The 21795-nt window shown below is 41.4% G+C and overlaps 1 protein-coding gene across 7 annotated transcripts in view; it reads left to right on the top strand.

Annotated features, from left to right (window-relative positions):
• Positions 1-21795, top strand: part of LOC132823438 (rap guanine nucleotide exchange factor 6-like) — a 397644-nt gene that overhangs the window by 82173 nt on the left and 293676 nt on the right. For 5 of the 7 annotated variants that reach the window (XM_060837290.1, XM_060837289.1, XM_060837288.1 and 2 more), the window contains exons 2-4: positions 9317-9387; positions 18544-18600; positions 21341-21424. In XM_060837290.1, coding sequence (XP_060693273.1) covers positions 9317-9387; positions 18544-18600; positions 21341-21424 — 212 coding nt within the window. Of the gene's footprint in view, positions 1-5474; positions 5521-9316; positions 9388-17307; positions 17386-18543; positions 18601-21340; positions 21425-21795 lie in introns of those variants that run through there. The other 2 variants (XM_060837294.1, XM_060837292.1) reach the window with 2 other exon arrangements.

Raw genomic sequence — 21795 nt, 5'->3', positions numbered from 1 at the left:
AGGAGGTTGAGAGGTGACCTGAAAGAAGTTTATAAAATAATGAGGGGTGTCGATAGTGTTAATAGTACAGTCTGTCCTGCTAAAATGCAAGTTCCTTCAACATGAATTGGCTATAGTCCTATTCCTAGACCCATTTAGTTTAAATGGTGCTGCTATTATGCGAGTTTCTTATAACACAGGATTGCATGGGAATGGAACTATCACACTTTATCGACTTCAAGACTAGGGGGTTCATTTTTAAAGTGAGAGGAGAAAGATTTAAAGACATGAGGGGTAATTTTTTTACACAGGGTGATTTGTGTGTGGAATGAACATTCTGAGGAAGTGGTGGATATGGGTACAATTATTATGTATAAAAGACAGTTGGATAGATACATGAATAGGAAAGATTTGGAGGGATACAGACCAAGAGCAGGCAGGTGAAACTAGTTTAGCTTGAGATTACGTTCAGCATGGATTGGTTAGACCAAAAGGGTCTGTTTCCATGCTGTATGACTACCACGGTTTTCAAATATTTATCCAACTTTAGTGTTTCTCCTGGTTATACTTAATTTTTGCTTAATATGAATACTTAGCACAGCCTTGTACTGGACTTGCACAATAATGCAAGATGTGGCTTAAACGTTTTGAATGTTTTTTGGTTTCATGCAAATAATTCTGACTTTTCTTCTAAAAGGGCAAAATATGCTCCCAGATTATTATCAATTCTAGGTTTGTAAGTTCTTAAAGCACTTGGCTTTAACTATACACTATTCATATTAACCTTGTAGTTGAGGATCTGGTATATTGTGCAGTAGAGTTGATGAAGGAGTTGGTATCTCAAATCTGTTGAACCTAACATGTTACTAAACTTGTGTTTTATGTGTTTTTTAAAAGAAATTTGAAGATGTATCTGTAATTGTGTCTGAGGAAGAGATTCTGCCCAGAGTTATTCATCATTCAGAACGATCTGATACATCTTTCTGTTGTGGTATCCAATAACTGAAATAATTCCATGACTCTTGCTTCTGTTTTCTTCCCCCTCTCCCTACCCCCTCCCTCCCTCCACCCCTTGCCACCTTGTCTGTCTGTGTGTCTGTAAGTCTGTCTGTCCGTCCGTCCCCTGTTGCGCTTTATACAACAACATTACTGTCGATACAATGTGAGACAAATAGATGTCAGTCTTAGGGCACCAGTTGTGGGAGAAAAATTGTTTCCGTCAATTTTACATCTGCTGTCATTTCAGTTGGATACTTTTGTTCTGTTTGGCTATTACATCAGAGTGTATCAAGGGTTCTTCTGACAAAAATGTTTGAAGTGAAAAGATGCATGCAGTTTACCAGCTCAGTTATTGATGATGGTAAGGTTTGCAGTTTTATTTCTTAACACTTCAGTGAGAAATTACCAACGGAAGCAAAAAAGTAAACAGTGTTCCACTAGAAATCTATTATAAAGTTCTTCCAGCTGATTTTATTGAAGTTGTTTTAATGATATTTTATTCATTCACAGCTCTTTTATAAATGAAGTCTCAACTTCTGAATAGATGTGATTAAAACTGTTTTTAAAATCTCATTAGGTAGATAGTCAGCCTTGCGTTTGGTGATGTTTATTGTGCCAGGACAGGATCTCTCATGTACAGTTTCCTCCGCGCATAAACAGTCATACAGTGTCTTTGAAGTTTGCCTGATCTTCGTAAGTGAGGTAGTTGAATTGAGTTTTATAAAGAAGGGAACCTGGAGGGTCATGGTCTAATAATCTGACAGTGCATCAATATTTGTTACAGTATGATCAGGAAACCCACTTGTTATGTGAATTCATCACATACTAAGTGCATTTGGCATTTTGTTCCTGAGCTACACTCTGTTTTACTTCTAGAAATATGTTTGAATGAATAGAATATTGTTTGGATACAGCTGTCCAAAAGTATTTGAGAGTCACTAATCATTTGGTGTCTTGGGCATGCGTGTCTAAGTAAGCATGTTAAATGTTTGAGCTTCCTGTTGTTTGTTTGCCATAGTATAAACTTAGAAGCTAATTGAATGTTAACTTTTACATAGTACTTTAGTTTGGAACTGGTCATGGAGTAGCAGGTTGAATATTCAATACTAAATGGTGGCAAAGGCTTAGTGTATTCTGGAAATGGTGTTAAACACAATGAATGAATGATTTGCAAGCATCTTTTTTTTTGCTTTTGATGAATGTCATTGGCTGGATCATTAAATACTTCTTTTTTGACATACCACTTTTTTATTTCTGGAAAAGTTGCCTAGAAAGAGACTGTGATAATCTGTACTTTGTGCTAAACTGTATTAACCTATTTTCAGGGTGAGAGCAACTGCAGGTAGTGGAGTCCAATATTTTTTTCCTCTCAATGTAGTTCCAGAGCAAGAGTTAGCAGCATGTAACTTTAGTTAGAAAGGAATAAGTTGATTTTGTCAGATTATATAAATTTTTGTTCCCCTCCAAGTATTTGTATGTTGAAAGGCAAACAACACTTTTATAGCAACTTCAAGGAAAATATCCAAAGTTATTTTGTCCACAAAATGAGCAGTGAGCCAAAGATTAGGATATGATGGGGAGTCCAGTATATAATCGCAGAAGAGAAGACTGAAACATTTACAATCAGCTTTAGCCAGAAGTACTGAGTGGATGAACATCTCCATCTTCTCCTGAGGTCCCCAAAATGACGGAAGCCAGTCTTAAGACAAGTGGATTCAGTCCACCTGGTATCAGGAAACAGCTGCAGTGATGCATCTCGTGGTCTTCAGGACTGTAGCTGGAATATTCACAGTGCATAACCTTTGCAGTGTCATGTATATCCCAATGGCCAAAGTGATCTGACGTAAGCATGCAAAGCATAAATATCCCTGTGCTCCAATGTGAAATCCTGAAGGGCTGAAGTATTAATTGGTTTGAAATTAGCCATGAAAGTGTTGTAAGTCTACTGGTTTGGGGATTCTGCTCATGTGAGCAAAGGGTGGAATGCAGGATGTCCATCGAACGAGTAGAAATCGATAGTTTGAGTTTGAAGTCTGGTAGAAGCAAGTGACTAGCTGCTGCTATCAGGCAACTGTGTTGAGAATCTGCACTGGCTAGTTTTTTCTGGAAAAGAGGAGAGAATTCAGAGTTTGAGATTAATGAGATGCGAATACATTAAAATAATGATTTGCAGTTCATTAGCGAGATTCAAACCTGCTGTTAAAACTGAATTTTTTTTCTTGACACAAGAAATAGGGTTTTTTAATTCTTGCGATATTTTCTCAACTTTTTTACCAGTGACGCTGAGGGCAGTAGAAAATTCCACTCTTCCCCAGGATTAGAATCCTGCTGGGTACAGAGTGTTGGTTGTAGCAGGCCTGATGCAGCCCACGCAGCCAGTTTCTTGGATATCTTGAATAGTGTGCCGTCAGGATGCTGCACTTTAGATGGATCTGTTGTATATTTGACCTAGGAGTCACCACTTAGAAGCATCTTCTTGTTGTTAGAACACAGAAAGCCATTAACATGCTTTCTATCCTATAAAAATCACTGCATTACTACTTATTATCTATACTCCAGTGCCTGAAAGTGTGTGTTCTGGTACTTCCCTTGTTGCAAGACAAAATAAACAACTGTCTTTTTTTTTGCCATCAGAGTATCAGAAGTTGTGAAAGGAATTTAACTCGACTAGGATGGACTTCCATTATGTCAGTACAAAACTACTTTGTGATCACTGCATAATGCTTGCAGTGGCCATGACATCAGTCTATCCATCTCCTTGGTCTTTCACCCATCCAGGAAAACCTGTTAGGAGACAGAGCAAACCATGCTGTAAATATGATGATGTCATCCCATTAGCATCTCCAAACTGAATTACGCCAGTATAATCATAGCTCCATGACCACCATGAATATCATTCTTCGGTCGTCAAAAGTCTCACTAAATTACTGGTTTCTTACCAGAAGCACTTAACAAAAATACTGCATCATCAAAACATGTTTCCTTTATTTTTGACATTTTATTTTCACTTAGCATTTGACACATGATCAATAAGGTTAGCAATTTGAACTTTGAGTGATGTCTGATTGGTCTTTTGTTCTGCTGTTGACATCTGCTGCAAATACATAGCTGTGTAACTATCAAATTAGAGTCGGAGTCATTTAGAGTTTGAAAACAGATCCTTTGGTTCAATTCGTCCACACTGACCAGATAAAGCCCCATTTGCCAGCATGTGGATCATATCTCTGTAAATCTTTCCTATTTATTTATCCATCCAGATGCCTTTTAAATGTAATTGTATCCACCTCCACCACTTCCTCTGACAGCTCGTTTCATACACGCACCATCCTCTGTGGAAGAAGTTACCCCTTGGGTCATTTTAAATTTTTTCCATCTCACCTTAAACCTATGCCCTCTAGTTTTGGATTCCCCCAGCCTAGGAAAAAGACCTTGGCTATTCACCCTATTCATGCTCCTCATAATTTTATAAACCTTTTTATAAGGTCACCCCTGTTAGCCTCTGCTCCAGGGAAAAAAGCCCTAGCCTATTCAGCCTTTTCCTGAAGCTCAAACCTTCCAATCCTGACAACATCACTGTAAATTGTTTCTGCACTGTGTCACAGAATTGTATGCAGTATTCTTAAAGTTGCCAAAACAAAGTCCTGTTTAACTACAGCATGACCCCTCAACTCCTGTACTCAATGTACTGACCAATGAAGGCAAGGGTACAAGTACCTTCTTCACCACCCTCTCTCACTGTGACTTCACTTTCGAGTCAATTTTGTGTACAATTGAATCTCCCAAATAAAGTTCGGAATGTGACTTGAAATCTATTGCATTTATCTAGCAACACTTACCGGTAACTATCTATGTACTGAAGACAGTGAAGACCTTTGTCTCGGCAGGTTATAGCAACATTTCTTAAATTGTTGGCATGTGGTAGTGAAATGTCTTCAAAGCTTTATTCAGATACTTTGTATCAATGCATATCTCTGTTTTCCAGATTTTGTGTCACTGCTATCATGCTGTAAACTACTCTGTAGAATTTGTAACTTTCTGGATCTAGTCCCCATTGCAGCTCTTCTCTCTTGTCTTTCCTCAGCATATGATAAGTGGATCTGATACTTTGATCTACTTCAAGATGATGTTCACCGGAGGGGGGGTATCAAAAACTTGTGAAAACATTTTTGTTGACTTTCATGATCTGTTCAGATATTAACAGCTTAGAGACCTGCAAAGCACTGCAGATCTCCTCTGACACATTTAGTTTTTTTTTAAGATTAGATTACTTAGTGTGGAAACAGGCCCTTCGGCCTAACAAGTCCACACCGACCCACCGAAGCGCAACCCGCCCAGACACGTTCCCCCTACATTTACCCCTTCACCTAACACTACGGGCAATTTAGCATGGCCAATCCACCTAACCTGCACATTTTTGGACTGTGGGAGGAAACCGGAGCACCTGGAGGAAACCCATGCAGACACAGGGAGAATGTGCAAATTCCACACAGTCAGTCGCCTGAGGCGGGAATTAGCCTAAGCTTCAGAGTCATTAAAGCTGAGGTAAATGGATTTTATTTAATGTCTACTGTGGAACTCCATTTCTTTGTTCTTTCCATTACATCAGGCTCTCAGCTTTGTTTATCCTGTTGTTATGAGTATCGTTTGATCATATCACCTCAGCGCTCCCTTCAAGGTCTTCAATTTTGGATTGCTGTTTTCATCGACATTGCACACATCTGCAAAATCTGTTCACAGAGGTTGCCAGACCTGCTGAGTTTTTCCAGAAATTTCTATTTTTGTATCTAATTTCCAGCATCTGTGGTTCTTTCTGTTTTCTACAAAACTCATGATGTCGCATGAACTACTTGTGTCCATCTGATACTTAAAGTTCAGTTAATGCTGTCCTTCTGCAGTTATTATTCTAATCGTCACAAACAGTTTCTCACCTTTTCAGATTTGCCATTGGCAACCTGTAGCATGGTGTAAAGTGATTGATTAGAATTAGCAAGCAAAGCAATCCAGCTTCTTGCAGTGAGAATGCCTTTCCTCAAGCTATACTTGTTTCTGTTTCTTTTGTTTGATGCACTCCATGGTATGATCGTTGGCTTTGATCGTTCTGCATGCTTTTCTGCAAATATATCTTTCCTTTTCAAGGTATGTTGTTCTCATTTGTCCTGGAATGTGTCTTGGCATAATAAAAGCCCCTGCTTGGTCTCCAGTTAATACACTGTATATGGAGCTTTAGTAAAATGTCTGTGTCCTCTTACTTTCCCCTCTCAACAGATAAGCTTTCATAGTGGAATCTCTTATTGTCTAAGATAATGCTACCTCATCTTTTTGTTGTTTTTAAACTCTCAGGATTCAGGTAAATGTGTTGGTGCAGTCACATATTGATCAATAGATTTCTGCTACCTTTGAGTTTTGTTGAACAAATACCATTCATATGTAACATTAATATTTGGCTCATCGTGCACCTTCAAGGTTTTGATATTTCTGCAGGCCAATTTTTCTCTGTCTCGTTGAGGTCTAAACTGCAGTGCAGTTTATAATGAACTTAGCCTAGAATTGATAACAGAGTTGCTACTCTAATTTGTTCAGTCTTTTTATTTTGTTTTGTAACTGTTTCATAGTTTTGCCACTGGGGGTGGAATCCAGTATGTCATATTTCTTTTCCATTTCACAGCAGCAGTAAGACAAAATGGACAGCCATGTTGACTTCCCCCTGTAATTCGAAGTTCTAAGATTGTTTTTTTTCTTTTGGCAGCTATCTCTTTTACAGCTCTGCCAATCAGCTGCTCCACCCTGGCACCAAGTTCCAAGTAATGTGTATTTAATAGCTGCCATAGACTGCACACAATGTTCCTATCCTGTATTGTTCTATGTTCTAACATTCTATTTTACAACAGGGGTAGCAGTTGCGTGTTTTAGGCAAGCTGATTAATGCACCAAGAGTATGCTTGTCACACAATGGTAGTGTTCTGGCTTCTGGACTAGAAGTCTGGATTCAAGCAACACCAGCCCGGGAAGTGTATAATATTGTGTCCAAAGCAAAAGGAAATACATACAATTGCATTTCTCAAGGCATTCAGTCACCTTTGACTATCATGATGACAAGACATAAGATATAAGGAATTAATCCAGAAAGCTTCTAACAATGTAGAGTCATAGAGATGTACAGCATGGAAACAGTCCTTTTGGTCCAACTCGTCCATGCCGACCAGATATCCTAAATTAATCTAGTCCTACTTGCTAACATTTGGCCCATATCCTTCTAAACTCTTCCTATTCATGTACCCATCCAGATACCTTTTTAAATGTTATAATTGTGCCAGCCTTCACCACTTCCTCTGGCAGCTCATTCCACACAAGCACCACCCTTTGCATGAAAAAATTGCCCCTTAGGTCCCTTTTAAATCTTTCCCCCCTCATCCTAAACCTATGCCGTCTAGTCCTGGACTCCCCCAACCTTGTCTACTTAACCTATCAATGCCTCTCATAATTTTATAAGTCTTTATAAGGTCACCCCTCAGCCTCCAACGCTCCAGGAAAACAGCCCCAGCCTTTTCAGCCTCTCCATGTAGCTCAAAACCTCCAACCCTGGCAACATCCTTGCAAATGTTTTCAGAACCCTTTCAAGTTTCACAACATCCGTCCTATAGGAGGGAGACCAGAATTGCGCACAACATTCCAAAAGTGGCCTAACCAATGCCCTGTACAGCCGGAACATGACTTTCCAACTCCTATACTCAATGCTCTGACCACTAAATGAAAGCATACTAAATGCCTTCACTATCCAACCACCTGTGACTCCACTTTCAAGGGACTATGAACCTACACTCCAAGATCTCTGTTCAGCAACAATTAAGTGGATAAGTCCTGCCCTGATTTGCCTTTCCATTTGAGAGAACTCAGCTGTCTCATAGGATATTAGCTGCAATTTTGTAGCTAGTCACATGACAGCAGCCAATTTTCTGATAAGTATAGAAAAGGCAGGCTTTTTAGACTGTAACAGAGCTTGTAGCTACCACAACAGCATCAAGAAGGAAGTATGAAATGTGGCATCAGCTAATTCTGGATTTGGTTTGGACACTGGCTCTGTTTACAAATTAGAATACCTATGGAGATAGAGACTTTATAGATGAACAAAACGTCTTGTGGAATAACCAGTCTGAGAAAGAGATTGTGACGGTTTAAAAAAATATGTTTTTTAGGAGAACTACCAGCTCGGCTGCAAACTCCCATGGAAATGCCAAGATCAACATTGGAAGAAAAATTCCTTCACTTGCAAACTTCATTGCCTTTCCGATTCCACTTCTCTCTACCTTGTAACTTGCTCTGTTTGTTCGTATGTTAATTTGTCTATGTCATGGAATTTAGGATGGTTCTTTTAATTTTTCATATTTGAGTAAGTTTACAATAAATCCAACTCTTTAATTTTAAGTTTTGATCTATCTGGTTTGTTCCTAGCTTTACATGTGGTTAAATACATGTTATCTTGAAAACAATACACATGTTTCAAAATTCAATTCCCTCATATCTCAATCTCAGGAGTGAAAAGAGAAATGTATTCGCCCCTCTGGACTTGGCTATAACAGGCTATAACATTTGATTAGCAGAACGTAGTATACTACTTGTGTTGCTTCTGCTTGATGATTTGAAATGGATAGCTTCACCTATGGCCATTTTGCTTAGACCGTACATCCTAATGACTGACATTTATCAAACTGCATGTCTCTTCAGCTCTGCGGAATGGACAGAGTATTGACCAGACTTAACCAGATTGTGCTTGCAAACTCTGAAAATAATCTTGAATGTTTGGTGCAATTCTATAAGTAGATGGAACTCACTAAGCATTCCCAAGTATATTTAGAATTGTGCCAGTGACCAAAGTAAGATTACCACTCAGGAGCACTTACACTTGCCTGATTTTTTCATATGCTCTGTAGTAGATAAAGATTTGTTCAGGTATTGTGTCTTCTGAATTAAGCGTATGCCTGATAAAGAAGTGTGTAGTGCATTCCTCATGACAAAATCTCAACCAGTCCAAGCTGATTTTGCATGCAATCAGTGCTTTTTTCTCTTGCAGTTTAAAAGAATGTTTCTTGCCTCCTTTGAAAGTGTAGCATTCTCACATCTGTCCTGATAAGTGCAAGGTGTAAAGAATTGGCAGCATGTCCCTTTTCAGTAGTACTCCAGTTTTGCACCACCAAGCAACTATTCTGTTTTGTACTTGAATATGTCCTTTGCATATTTATTGCAGTTGGGACTAAACTCCTGAAAGATGAAATAATGTTTTGTAATAACGTTGTTACATGATTTGTACTGGAACTGAAAATGCCTCTTCTGTCTTGAACAGGATTTAGAAATTATATATTCTCACCTCCATGGCATGGATGTGCTGTCTAATTTGAGGGAACATCAGCTCAGGTATGTGTGCATGAACATTATGCAAGGAAATAAAAAAACGCCCTTTTATACAGCGCTATTGTATTTTTTCTCTACTCCATGGTTTCTTGTATTGGTTTATATTAAGCTCTCACTTGGTATGAAAGATTGAGGTCAGAGCTAGTGGATAAGATACCACATCTTAAGCTATTTAATAAGTTAAGAGTTTATGTTGTGGAGGTAGTATATTAGTATCGATAAATGATTGATTAACAGAGGTTCGAAGCCACTCAGCTAGTCTGGTGGCAACTTTGGAGAGAGAAACAGAGGTAATGTTTCACATCAGTAATAACTCTTCTAGACAAAAGAGAGAGATTTGAAATAATGTTGGGGTGGGGGTGCCTTTTCAAGTGGCAACCTGGAAATAGTGGATCAGTGCTGGGGCCAAAATTACTTGCAACATGTGTTAATGACTTGTGCGAAGGAAGTGATTATACGTCAGCCACGTTTGTGATTGATGAAAATATATATGTGGGAAGGTAAGTAGTGTGGGTGACACTACTAGAAGGACGTGGATGCTCTGGAGAGGATACAGCGAAGGTTAACCAGGATGTTGCCTGGTCTGGAGGGTTTGAGATGTGTGGAAAGGAAATAGAAGGCTTATGTTAGGATGAGACATGAAGGTTCAGTGAGGGCGCTTGAGAGTTACAAGCTAGTCAGGAAGGATCTAAAGAGAGAACAAAGAGACAGAAGGGGACATAAGAAGTCATTGGTAGATAGGATCAAGGAAACCCCTGAAGCTTTCTATAGGTATGTCAGAACCAATCAAGGACAGTAGTGGGAAGTTGTGAGTGAAGTCCAAGGAGATAGGGGAAATGCTAAATGAATTTTTTTTTGTTGGTATTCGTACTGGAAAAAGATGATGTTGTCGAGGAGAATACGGAGATATAGGCTACTCAACTAGATGGGATTAAGAGTCGAGAGTGTGTTGCTGGAAAAGCAAAGCAAGTCAGGCGGCATCCGAGGAGCAGAAGAATCGATGTTTCGGGCCGGAGCCTTTAATCATGAATGAGGCTGGGAGCCTTGGGGTTGGGGGTGGGGTGGCTGAGGGGAAGCTAGCTAAGAGTGCAATAGGTGGATCAGGGTGGGGATAAAAGTGATAGGGTGGAGCAGGTAGGTGGGAAAGAAGATGGACAAGTCATGAGGATAATGCTGATCTGGAGGGTTGGAACTAGGGTAAGGTGGGGAAGGGGAAATGAGGAAACTGGTGAAGTCCACATTGATGCTCTGGGATTGAAGGATCTTGAGGAGGAAGATAAGGCATTCTTCCTCCAGGTGTTGGGTGATGAGGGAATAGCGATGGAGGAGGCCCAAGACCTTAATGTCCTTGGCAGAGTGGGAGGGGCTTTGAAATGTTCGGCCACAGGGTGGTGGGGTTGATTGGTGCGGGTGTCCCGGAGATATTCTCCAAAGCGCTTTGCAAGAAGGCGTCCAGTCTCCCCAATGTAGAGGAGAGTTCACTGGGAGCAACGGATACAATGAATGACATATGTGGAAGTGCAGATGAAACTTTGATAGATATGGATGGCTCCTTTGGAGCCTTGGATGGAGGTGAGGGGGGAGGTGTGAGCACAGGTTTTGCAATTCCTGCGGTGGTAGGGGAAGGTGCCAGGAGGGGACAATGGGTTGTTAGGGGGCGTGGACCTGACCAAGTAGTCGCGGAGGAAATGAACTTTGCGGAAAGCGATAGGGGTGCGGAGGGAAATGTACCCCTGGTGATTGGCTCCATTTGTAGATGGTGGAAATGTTGACGGATGATGCAATTTATGTGGAGGTTGGTGGGGTGGAAGGTGAGGACTGGAGTTGGGGGGGGGGTGGTGGTCTGTCTTTATTGCAGTTGGAGGGTTGGAGTTTGAGGGCGGAGGTGTGGACGTGGATGAGATGTGTTGGAGACCATCGTCAACCACGTGAGAGGGGAAATTTCGGTCTTTAAAGAAGGAAGCCATCGGGTGTGTTCTATGGTAGAACTCGTCCTCCTGGCAGCAGATGCGGCGAAGGCAGAGGAATTAGGAATATGGGATCATATTTTTGCAGGAGGTAGGGTGGGAGGAGGTGTAATCCAGGTAGCTGTGGGAGTCGGTGGGTTTGTAAAAAATGTCAGTGTTGAGTCAGTCCTCATGGATGGAGATGTCTAGGAAGAGGAGGGAGGATTTGAGGATGGGGTGAAATGTGTTTGTGATATTGATGAACTGTTCGACCTCCTCGTGGGAGCACGAGGTGATGCCGATGCAGTCACCAATGTAGCGGAGGAAGAGGTGGAGTGTGGTGTTGGTGTAACTATGGAAGATGGGACTGTTCTACGTAACCGACAAAGAGGTAGGCATAGCTGAGGCCCATGTGGGTGCCCATGGCTACCCCTTTCATCTTGAGTAAGTGGGAGGATTGAAAGGAGAAATTGTTGAGGATGTGGACCAGTTCAGCCAAACGAATGAGAGTGTAAGTGGAAGGGTACTGGTGGGGACATCTGGAGAGGAAGAATCTGAGGGCTTGGAGGCCCTGGTCATGGCAGATGGAGGTATAAAGGGACTGGATGTCCATGGTGAAGATGAGATGTTGGGGGCCAGGAAAACTGAAGTCTTGGAGGAAGTGAAGGGCTTGGGTGGTGTCCTGAACATGTGTGGGGAGTTCCTGGACCAGGAGGGATAGGACAGTATCAAGGTAGGTGAAGATGAGTTCGGTGTGGCAGGAGCAGCATGAGACAGTGGGTCGGCCAGAGTAGTCAGGCTTGTGAATCTTGGGTAGGAGGTAGAACCGGGTGGTGCGAAGTTCCTAAACTTGAGGTTGGAAGCTGTGGGTGGGAGATTCCCTGAAGTGATGAGGTTGTGTATGGTCTGGGAGGTGATGGTTTGGTGTTGGCGGGTGAGTTCATGGTTGAGGGGGTGGTAGGAGGAGGTGTCTTCGAGTTGGTGCCTGGCTTCAGCGGTATAGAGGTCAGTGTGCCAAACTACTACTGCACCACCTTTACTGGTTTGATTGTGAGGTTGGGATTGGATTGGAGGGCTGCGCGTTATGAGGGTGAGAGGTGATGGTAGAGTTAATGGGGGCAGAGGTGACATCACCTGCGGGGAGGGCAACATCACTGTTAGGTACTCAGCTGCTGACGTCAGTGGTGGCAGAAGTGAAGTCACCAATGGGCCCTACCAATGGAGTGGAAGTGTCTGCCGCGGAAACAACTACAGGGGCGGAAGTGACGTTCAAGGTAGGTATCACGTCTGTGATTGTGAATCCAGTGGAACTGGTGAATACTGTGGCGGTAGTCTTCTCTGCAGTCACGGAGGTGATTGTGTGGACACTGATGTCGGAGGTGGTCCAGGACACCTGTGCCAATCGACCCCACCGCCCCATGGCCGAACATTTCAGTTTCACCCTCACACTCTGCTGAGGACATGCAGGTCCTGGGCCGCCTTCATCATCCGACGCCTTGAGGAAGAATGGATTATCTTCCGCCTCGGGACCCTTCAAACCCAGGGCATCAATATGCACTTCATCAGTTTCCTCATTTGCCCTCCCCCAACCTTACTCCAGTTCCAACCTCATGACCTGCCCCACCTGTCAATCTTCCTTCCCACCTATCCACTCCACCCCCCTCTTCGACCTATCACCTTTACCCCCACCTCCATCCATCTATTACACTTTTAGCTACCTTCTCCCCAGCCCCACCCCCTTCCCATTTATCTCTCCACCCCTGAGGCTCCCAGCCTCATACCTGATGGAGGGCTCCGGCCCGAAACATCGATTCTCTGCTCTTCGGATGCTACCTGACCTGCTGTGCTTTTCCACCATCACACTCTCAACTCTGATCTCCAGCATCTGCAGACCTCACTTTCTCCTAAACGGGATTAAGATTCACAAGGAGGAGGTGTTAGCATTCTGAAACTGTGAAAATAGCTAAGTCCCATAGGCCGAATAGGACTTATCCTCTGATTCTCTGGGAAGCCAGGGAGCAGATTGTCGAGCCTTTGGCTTTGATCTCTATGTTGTCATTTGTCTACAGGAATAGTGCCTGAAGACTGGAGGATAGCAAATGTTATTCCCTTGTTCAAGAAAGGGAGTAGAAACAGCCCTGGTAATTGTAAAGCAGTGAACCTTCCTTCAGTTGTGGGTAAAGTGTTGGAAAAGGTTATGAGAGGTAGGATTTATAATCATCTAGAAAGGAATAATTTGATTATGAAAAGTCAACACAGTTTTGTGAAGGATAGGTCGTGCCTCACAAACCTTATTGAATTCTTTTGACAAGGTGTCTAAACAAGTGGATCAGGGTAAAGTGGTTGATGTGGTGCATATGGATTTCAGTAAGGCATTTGATAATGTTTCCCATGGTAGGCTGTTGCACAAAATATTTAGGCATGGGATTAAGGGTGATTTAGCGGTTTGAATCAGAAATTGGTTAGCTGAAAGAAGACAGTGGTGGTTAATGGGAAATGTTCATCCTGCAGTTCAGGTACTGCTGCAAGGATCTGTTTTGGATCCACTGCTGTTGGTCATTTTTATACATGACCTGGATGAGGGCGTAGTTAGTAACTTTGCAGATGACACTAAGGTTGGTCAAGTTTAGAATAGTGTTGAAGGATGTTGCAGGTTAGAGAGGGAGAGACCGGAATTGCACACAATATTTCAACAGTGGTCTAACCAATGTCCTGTACAGCCGCAACATGACCTCCCAACTCCTGCACTCCATACTCTGACCACCAAACGCCACCTTCACTATCCTATCTAACTGTGACTCCACTTTCAAGGAACTGTGAACCTGCACTCCAAGGTCTCTTTGTTCAGCCTCACTCCCCAGGACCTTACCATTAAGTGTATAAGCCCTGCTAAGATTTGCTTTCCAAAATGCAGCGCCTTTCATTTATCTGAATTAAACTCAATCAGTCACTTCTCAGCTCATTGGCCCATCTGATCAAGATATCGTTGTAATCTGAGGTAACCGTCTTTGCTGTCCACCACACCTCCAATTGTGGTGTCATCTGCAATCTTACTAATCATACATCTTTATGCTCGCATGCAAATCATTTATATAAATGATGAAAAATAGAGGACTCTTGTGGCACTCCACTGGTCACAGGCCTCCAGTCTGGAAAAACAACCCTCCACCACCACCCTCTGTCTTCTACTTTTTGAGTCAGTTCTGTATCCAAATGGCTAGTTCTCCCTGTATTCCGTGAGATCTAACCTTGCTAACCAATCTCCCATGGGGAACCTTGTCGAACGCCTTACTGAAGTCCATATGGATCACATTTATCGTTCTGCCCTTGTCAATCTTCTTTGTGGAAGGTGCAACTCTAATGAAGAGTACTGGGCTAATGGTAAGATTCTTGGCACTGTAAATGAGCAGAGAGAGCTCTATGTCCATGTACATAGATCCCTGAAAGTTGCTACCCAGGTTGATAGCAAGGCAGGCAGTGTGTTAGGTTTTACTGATTGCGTTTTGGAGCCACGAGGTCATGTTGCAGCTGTACAAAACTCTGGTGCAGCTGCACTTGAAGTATTGCCTACAGTTCTGGTCAGCGCATTATAGGAAGGATGTGGAAGCTTTGGAATGAGTTCAGAGGAGATTTACTAGGATGTTACTAGTATGGAGGGAAGGTCTTATGAGGAAAGGTTGATGGAATTGAGACTATTTTCATTAGAGAGAAGAAGATTGAGAGGTGACTTGATTGAGACATATAAGATAATCAGAGGATTAGACAGTGTGGATAGAGAGCCTTTTACCTCAGATGGTGAAGGCTAGCACGAGGGGACATGGGTTTAAATCGAGGGGTGATAGATATAGGACAGATTTCAGAGTTAGTTTCTTTACTCAGAGTCGTAGGGGCATGGAATACCCTGCTTGCAGCAGTAGTAGGCTTCAAATTGGTTCTAAAGATTGGCGAGGGCTGTAATGTTGTGTGTTGTGGTTGGATAAACTCTGACTGTTTTCACTGAGACTGAGGGGCAATCTGATAAATGTCTACAAAATTGAGAGACAAAGGGTGGGTAGTCAGAGGCTTTTTCCCATGGTGAAAAGGTTAACGATGGGAGGGCACAAGTTCATGGTGAGAAGAGGAAAATTTAGGGGAGACGTGTGGGGAAAACATTTCACCCAGAGGCTGGTGGGTGCCTGGAATGCACTGCCACTGGAAGTGGTGGAATCAGGCATGTCTTAATAGACACACGAATGTGAGGCGCACAGAGGGAGAGATGCTGTGCATGACCAATAAGTAGCGGGTCTTAATAAGGATTAGGAATCAGTGCAGACTGGGTGGGCCAAAGGGTTTGTTCTTCTGTTATATTTTGGTGTAAGAAGTCTACAGAGGGATGTCGGCAATTTAAATGAGTGAGCAAAAGCTTAACAAATATAATGTTGGAGATGTGAAGCTTTGTACTGCATGTTACTTTAATAGAGAAAGTTGCAACAAAGAGAGGTTTGGGAGTCCCTGTGCATAAATCATAAAAAAAAACTAGAATAGGAGTAGGAAAGTTTAGGAAAAGGAAAGGCAAATAAACTGTCTAGATTTTTTTTAGATTAAATTTCCTACAGTGTGGAAACAGACCCTTCGGCCCAACCAGTCCACGCCGACCATCGGAAGAGTAACCCACCCAGACTGTTGGCCATTATTTCAAAGGGAATGGAGAATAAAAACATGAAAATCTTGCTAAAACTAAATAATACCCCAGCTAAAACCACATCTAGAATATTGTGAACAGCTTTGGACCCCTTATCCAAGGCAAGACTTATTGATATTGGTGCAGTTTTCTTTTACGAAGCTTGTGCCCGTACTCTCTGGCATTTGGAAGAATGAGTGGCGACCTTCTTGAAGAATGCAAGATTCTTCAGATGCTTAACAGAATAGGCGCTGAGAAGTTGTTTCCTTTTGTGGGAGAATTTAGGATGAATCTCAGATTAAGGTGTCACCCATAAAGGACAGAAATAAGGAATTTCTTTTGTGGGGATAGTGAATTTGTGGGATCCTTCAGCACAGAGGGCTGTTGATGCTAGGTTTTTAAGTGTATTCAAGGCTGAGATGGACTTTTAATCAGGAACAGAATTGAAGATTATGGGGGGAAAGGGAGGGAAACGGAGTTGCGAATTATCCGATCAGTCATGATCTCATTGAATGGTGGAGTAGACTCTGGTTAAATAGCCTCCTCGTGCACTCGTGTCTTATGGCCTTAAGGAATTAAGGGCTCAAGGAAGTAATAATATTGGGAGGAGTAAGATCATGAAAGGTTTGTAAGATATTGATATCAGTGCATTGTGTGATAGCCACTTGGTTGTGTAGACGTGGAACAATAAAAAAATGTTCTTAAATAAAACAAATAACCATAATTCTGAACATTTGAAACAAAAACAAATTGCTAATGAAACTTAATTGGTCTGGCAACATCTGTGGAGAAAAAGCTAAGTTAATGTTTCGAGTCCAGTGCCTATCCTTCATGAAGAAGTTTAAAAATCACACAACATCAGGTTATAGTCCAACGAGTTTATTTTGAAGTACAAGCTTTCAGAGCCTAACTCCTTTATCAAGAGGAGCTGCGCTCTGAAAGCTTGTAATTCCAAGTAAACCTGTTGGGACTATAGCCTGGTGTTATGTGATTTTTAACTTTGTCCACACCAGTCCAACACTGGTACCTCCACATCATGAAGAAGATTATCTCTGCTTTCTCTCCACAGATGCCAGACCTGCTGAATTTCTTCAATAAAAAGGTTGATTTGGGTAAATGATTTGAATAGGTTGTTATTTTACAACAACATTATCATTGAGGCAAGGAGAGTGTTAATGTGGTTTGATTCTGAGTACGATAGAGGTGTGGATAAGAGATACTATTGCCATAGCTTGAAGAAAGGTGTAAGTGTGCATTGTTATGCAGTTGTTCTTTTTAATCTTAATTTTATTGTGAATTTGTACTCCATAAAACACGCAGACTAACGCTTAGAACTGGATAACTTGGCCCTTCCTCCTGTCTCCTTCCAGCTCAAAGTGCTTGCACTTCTTGATGGTCAGTATTCTCTTTTGATTGACAGGTGAGCTCCATGCACAGTTGCTAGTTGAGTTAATCCAGGGCTTTGGTAAATGGGGAAGAAAAGGCCCAGGGCTTGTTGATCATTCTAAAAAGATCAGAGATTATAACTTACTGGCAGCCTGAATCCTATAACAAGCTGTTTGGTCATTTGCCTTGGCTTTTATTTACAGTCACTTATAAATGTACCATCAAAGTATCAAATTCAGGAGGTTTGTTGCTTTGCTTGTTAAGTTTGCTCTAGTAAACCAATTCCAATGTATTATGCTAACCAATTTAATGTACCTGTGACTGCTCTCATTTGATTGTTTTGATTTTCGCCATTCCCATTCTAAATTGTGGAACTCTAAATGTTCCTAGACATTTACTTCAAGCATTCATGAGCGGCTGCCCTGGGAGACTGAATAGCATTTCCTTTCTTTTTCAGCTAGTTTCTTTCCTCCGTCCTGCTCTACTGAAAATTTACCAACTTCAAAAATATAGCCATAAGGCTTGACTCTCTGCACTGGTCTCCTGGGTTAGTGGGTTATCTGTTTCCATTTTGTTATTTCACCTCTTTAAGCTTAAGACTCAAGAAAATCTGGAGGAGTGTAATTTATTTCACAGAAATAGTTGGTATCCAGTTTTTTTTAGTGGATCTACAGTTGAAAAGCCCTACTGTATAACAGCTCAAAGGGTATTTATCGAAAAATCCTATTCGGGGATTTCAGCAATCCTGTCCAATCATTACTTTTAGGGGGTAATGTGAAGAGATTGTGGCGCTTGGAATTTATTAATTTTCTTCTGAGCAAAGGACGAAGTCACAGAATTGTTTGATAAATTTTCTGTAATTTATGTTATTTGCTTCTGTTTAAAAGCTGAAAATTCTAGTTCTCACAATTTGCCTTTCTCCTCTGGTTACTAATTGTAAAGTGAAAAAGTGAGTTGCAATAAGGAAAATAAATTGAATCTTATTCACTAATCTTCTGGAGTGTTTTTTTATTGATGATTAATTCAATTTGAAATCAGTTAACAAGGGAACACTCTTTTGTTAAAGTTTAATTTTCCTGAAAATAATACGTGGAGGTTAAAAAGTGAACAAGTAATTATAATGCTATCTTTTTTCAAAGCTTTATCATGTGAATACCTGTCTTTCAGATTGATGTGCACAATGGTACGTTATGAAAAGCATGATGCCAATGAGGTCTTATTTTAGTAAGTATTCAAAATTTAATATTTCCACATAATTTAATTTTTCAATTTAGATTCTATGAACAGCTTTGAAATTGCTGCAAGATTCCTTAGCTGATATTCCTACAAGATTTTTACAATGGGAGATTGGCAAAGATTTATCTAGGTTTATTTTGTTGTTGCAGCCAAAATAGGTGCACTCAGCTGCCTTTCTCTAGTTTCATTACTCTGTGGGTCACAGCATAAATCCTTTACCTAGTTTCTAATGTGGCTCATACAGAGGATCCTTGATCATCTGAACGAGATGGGCGGGCACTATTTGGTTCAGATAATTGATTGAATCAATTAACCGAACAATGCCTCCCCTCTGGGGCTCTGAGCTTTCTGGTTTCCTTTTTCCTTGCTCTGCCTACCTTGCTCCCTCTCTGGGTTTGTTTCTGAGCAGAGACACACTTGTCTGTAAGGGACCTGCAGCATTGCTGAAGTGCTGCTGCGTACCATCCCAATGGGTTCTGAGTTCAAAGGGATTGAGGCAGAGACCACTTGTTCAGTGTGCTCCCCATTCAGGAGACGAGCAGCAGCACACCACACGCGAGTTCCCTCACCCCTGTCTGCTCCCCAACCCTGTCCAACCACCTCCACCCTCATGTGCCCCCAATCCTGCACCCCCCCCCCCCGGCAACCTCCCAACTCTGTCCACCCTGCCCACTGTCAGACTCCACCCCCAGCCCCATTTGTCCCCACCCATATTCTGCCTGCCCCCCCCCCCCCCCTCCGCTCTGGGGCAGCCGGACTGGACACCAACAGCAAGACTGCTGCTGCCTTTGCTGGGCGGAGGGGGGAGCTGTCTCCAAATAGCGCGTACACACACACACACACACGTTACTGCAACTTTTAGTCAACTTCGACCTTTACCCTGTACAGGGCAATGTTGGAGAGATTAGCTGGGGAAGGGGGGGGCGTTCAGAGTACACACCTGGGTAGAACTCTAGGGAAAGTGTAGGGAGAGGGAGGGCGGGAGGTCAGTCATTTGGAGATGTTGCCTGGGCTCCTATCGATGTCCAGGACTCTTTTCGGCTGCATTCCAGTCAGCCTAGTTTGTTTTTAATCATTGTAAGCAAAAGGTGTGATCATTGTTGGAAACACCTCTTTGATGTAATGTTTCTATCAGGATCTTGAGATCTTCTTTGGATAATCTGAAATTTGGATAGTTGATATTCGGATAATCGAGGTTCCTCTGTAGTTGGCTTTCTCTATATTAGACTTGGAATAAAAAATACATCAGTTATGTTTTCTTAGTAACAATAATTGTGCATTTATTAATAAGTGAAGCTGCAAAACTGATTAGCGGACAGTTTGTGACATAAAAATATAAATGTTTAGCTCTCTAAATAACTGAAGCCACAAACACACTAGGGCACATGCACACCAGACGAAGGAAATTAAATTGACTTTTCTCTGTAGAAATTCACTTTGGGAATTGAGGGTGGATGGGCGGGATCAAATACTTTTAGTCTGCATTTGGTTTGTTCTTGAAGGGGAGTAAAGTGATTAAGATTTGGAATGTTGAGATGGTTGGCTATCTTTTCACTACTGGTCACTAGACACTCGGTTATCTCTTAGGTCATGGCAGATGGGTATTGCTCAGGAAACACAGCATTAGGAAATCTTCCAGCTGCTCTTCGTAGGGACCAATGGGTTTCACACTAGATATGCAACACAGATGTTTCAGTACCAGAAGAAAGATGTGCTTGGAGGCTTTTTTGACAGCTGAAAACCAACCAATTTACAAGCAGAACAGTTAAAACAAGAGAGCCATAAATCTCAGTCATGGGTTTTCCCAGGAGTGAGTCCAAGCTCAAAGTGGTTTTGGAGAAATATCTGTTTACAAAAGTACCAATATCTACCATGACCTTTTAAAACGTGTGAGTAAGTTCTGCTTTAGTCGAAACAGAACTACTGAATACTCTTCAGTGCCAAACAAAAATATTGTAATGTGCGAGTTGGTGTTAAGGCTTTGTATTTAATTTTGAGGACTTGAGTCTTGGAGGGTTGTGGAAAAATACATTTATGGGAAGTTCTCCTGTAGTGTGATGGTTGTGCAACTCCTCATTATAGAAATGTCATGCTTTAGAAGCACCATTTAAGTATTGGCAATGTAACCGCATTACAGCCAACACACATTTTAAAAGGGAAACAGTCTCCCCAATTTGTCAATAACATTACAACAAATCCACTTTAACAAAATGCATGTTATAGTAGAATGACCTGTATTTCAAGACCTGCGGAGAATTTGAGTTTTATGGTTATTGATGACTATTCCATAGTGCTAATCATAATCAAAACTACAGATTATGCTGAGCGTTAAATGTATCAAAGACTAACCCATTCTCAAAATGTAGCATTAACTACAAGAGCAAATTGTGGAGCATTTTAACGAACAAAAAGCCTATAGTTTGAGAATGTTGGTTGATTAAGCGTTCAGAGTAATTGGTATTTCTCAGACTGCACATGACAGTAAGCTTCCGATTGCATTCCTCTACATAGCGTCTAGCACTGTCATGAAGCATCCCAATTCTTCTTTGATGTGACTGTGGAATTTCAAGTTATAATTGAGTCCTTTAGATTGCATTCCAAATCCACATTTTTGCCCTTTAAGTAAACTAACATTGTGATTTTATTGATTTTCATGTTGTTTTTAAATACTTTGCTTAATTGTGTGTGTACATTCACTTTTAAATAATTCTCTCTCATTTTGTTTTAGCCCTGACAGTGTTGCAACTTGCTGGTATATCCTACTTTCAGGATCGGTATTTATCAAAGAATCGATGTTTCTGCCACGTTGCAGGTAATTAATGTCATTTTTTTGTATGTGAATAGTACATACTGTGAAGATCTTATGTGAATTGAATGAAATGGAGAACAATTCTGTACCTAGGATTTTAGAAGTCTCTCAGTCACCTCTACAAAAGCAATTTATAAAAAGGAAATTTCCTGTAGAGTAAAGGTGTTATGGATTGCATTCCCATCAGCTATTTTACAGTGCTTCATTTTACATTCCTCCAGTGACGTTGCTCTCCTTCCTGAGTTTGGTCCAACTTCCGTTGCTGTTTTTAAAACCTTTCCCCCTCCATCTGTTCTGTTGAGCCCTCTGATTGTAATTAGTTGTTAGACTGAAGTTGTGTGTCCTACTGGAAAAACCATGTTATTACTAAACTC

This window comes from Hemiscyllium ocellatum, chromosome 16 (genome assembly GCF_020745735.1).
Source record: "Hemiscyllium ocellatum isolate sHemOce1 chromosome 16, sHemOce1.pat.X.cur, whole genome shotgun sequence".
NCBI lineage: Eukaryota > Metazoa > Chordata > Chondrichthyes > Orectolobiformes > Hemiscylliidae > Hemiscyllium > Hemiscyllium ocellatum.
This window is presented reverse-complemented; position numbering and strand designations above follow the sequence as displayed.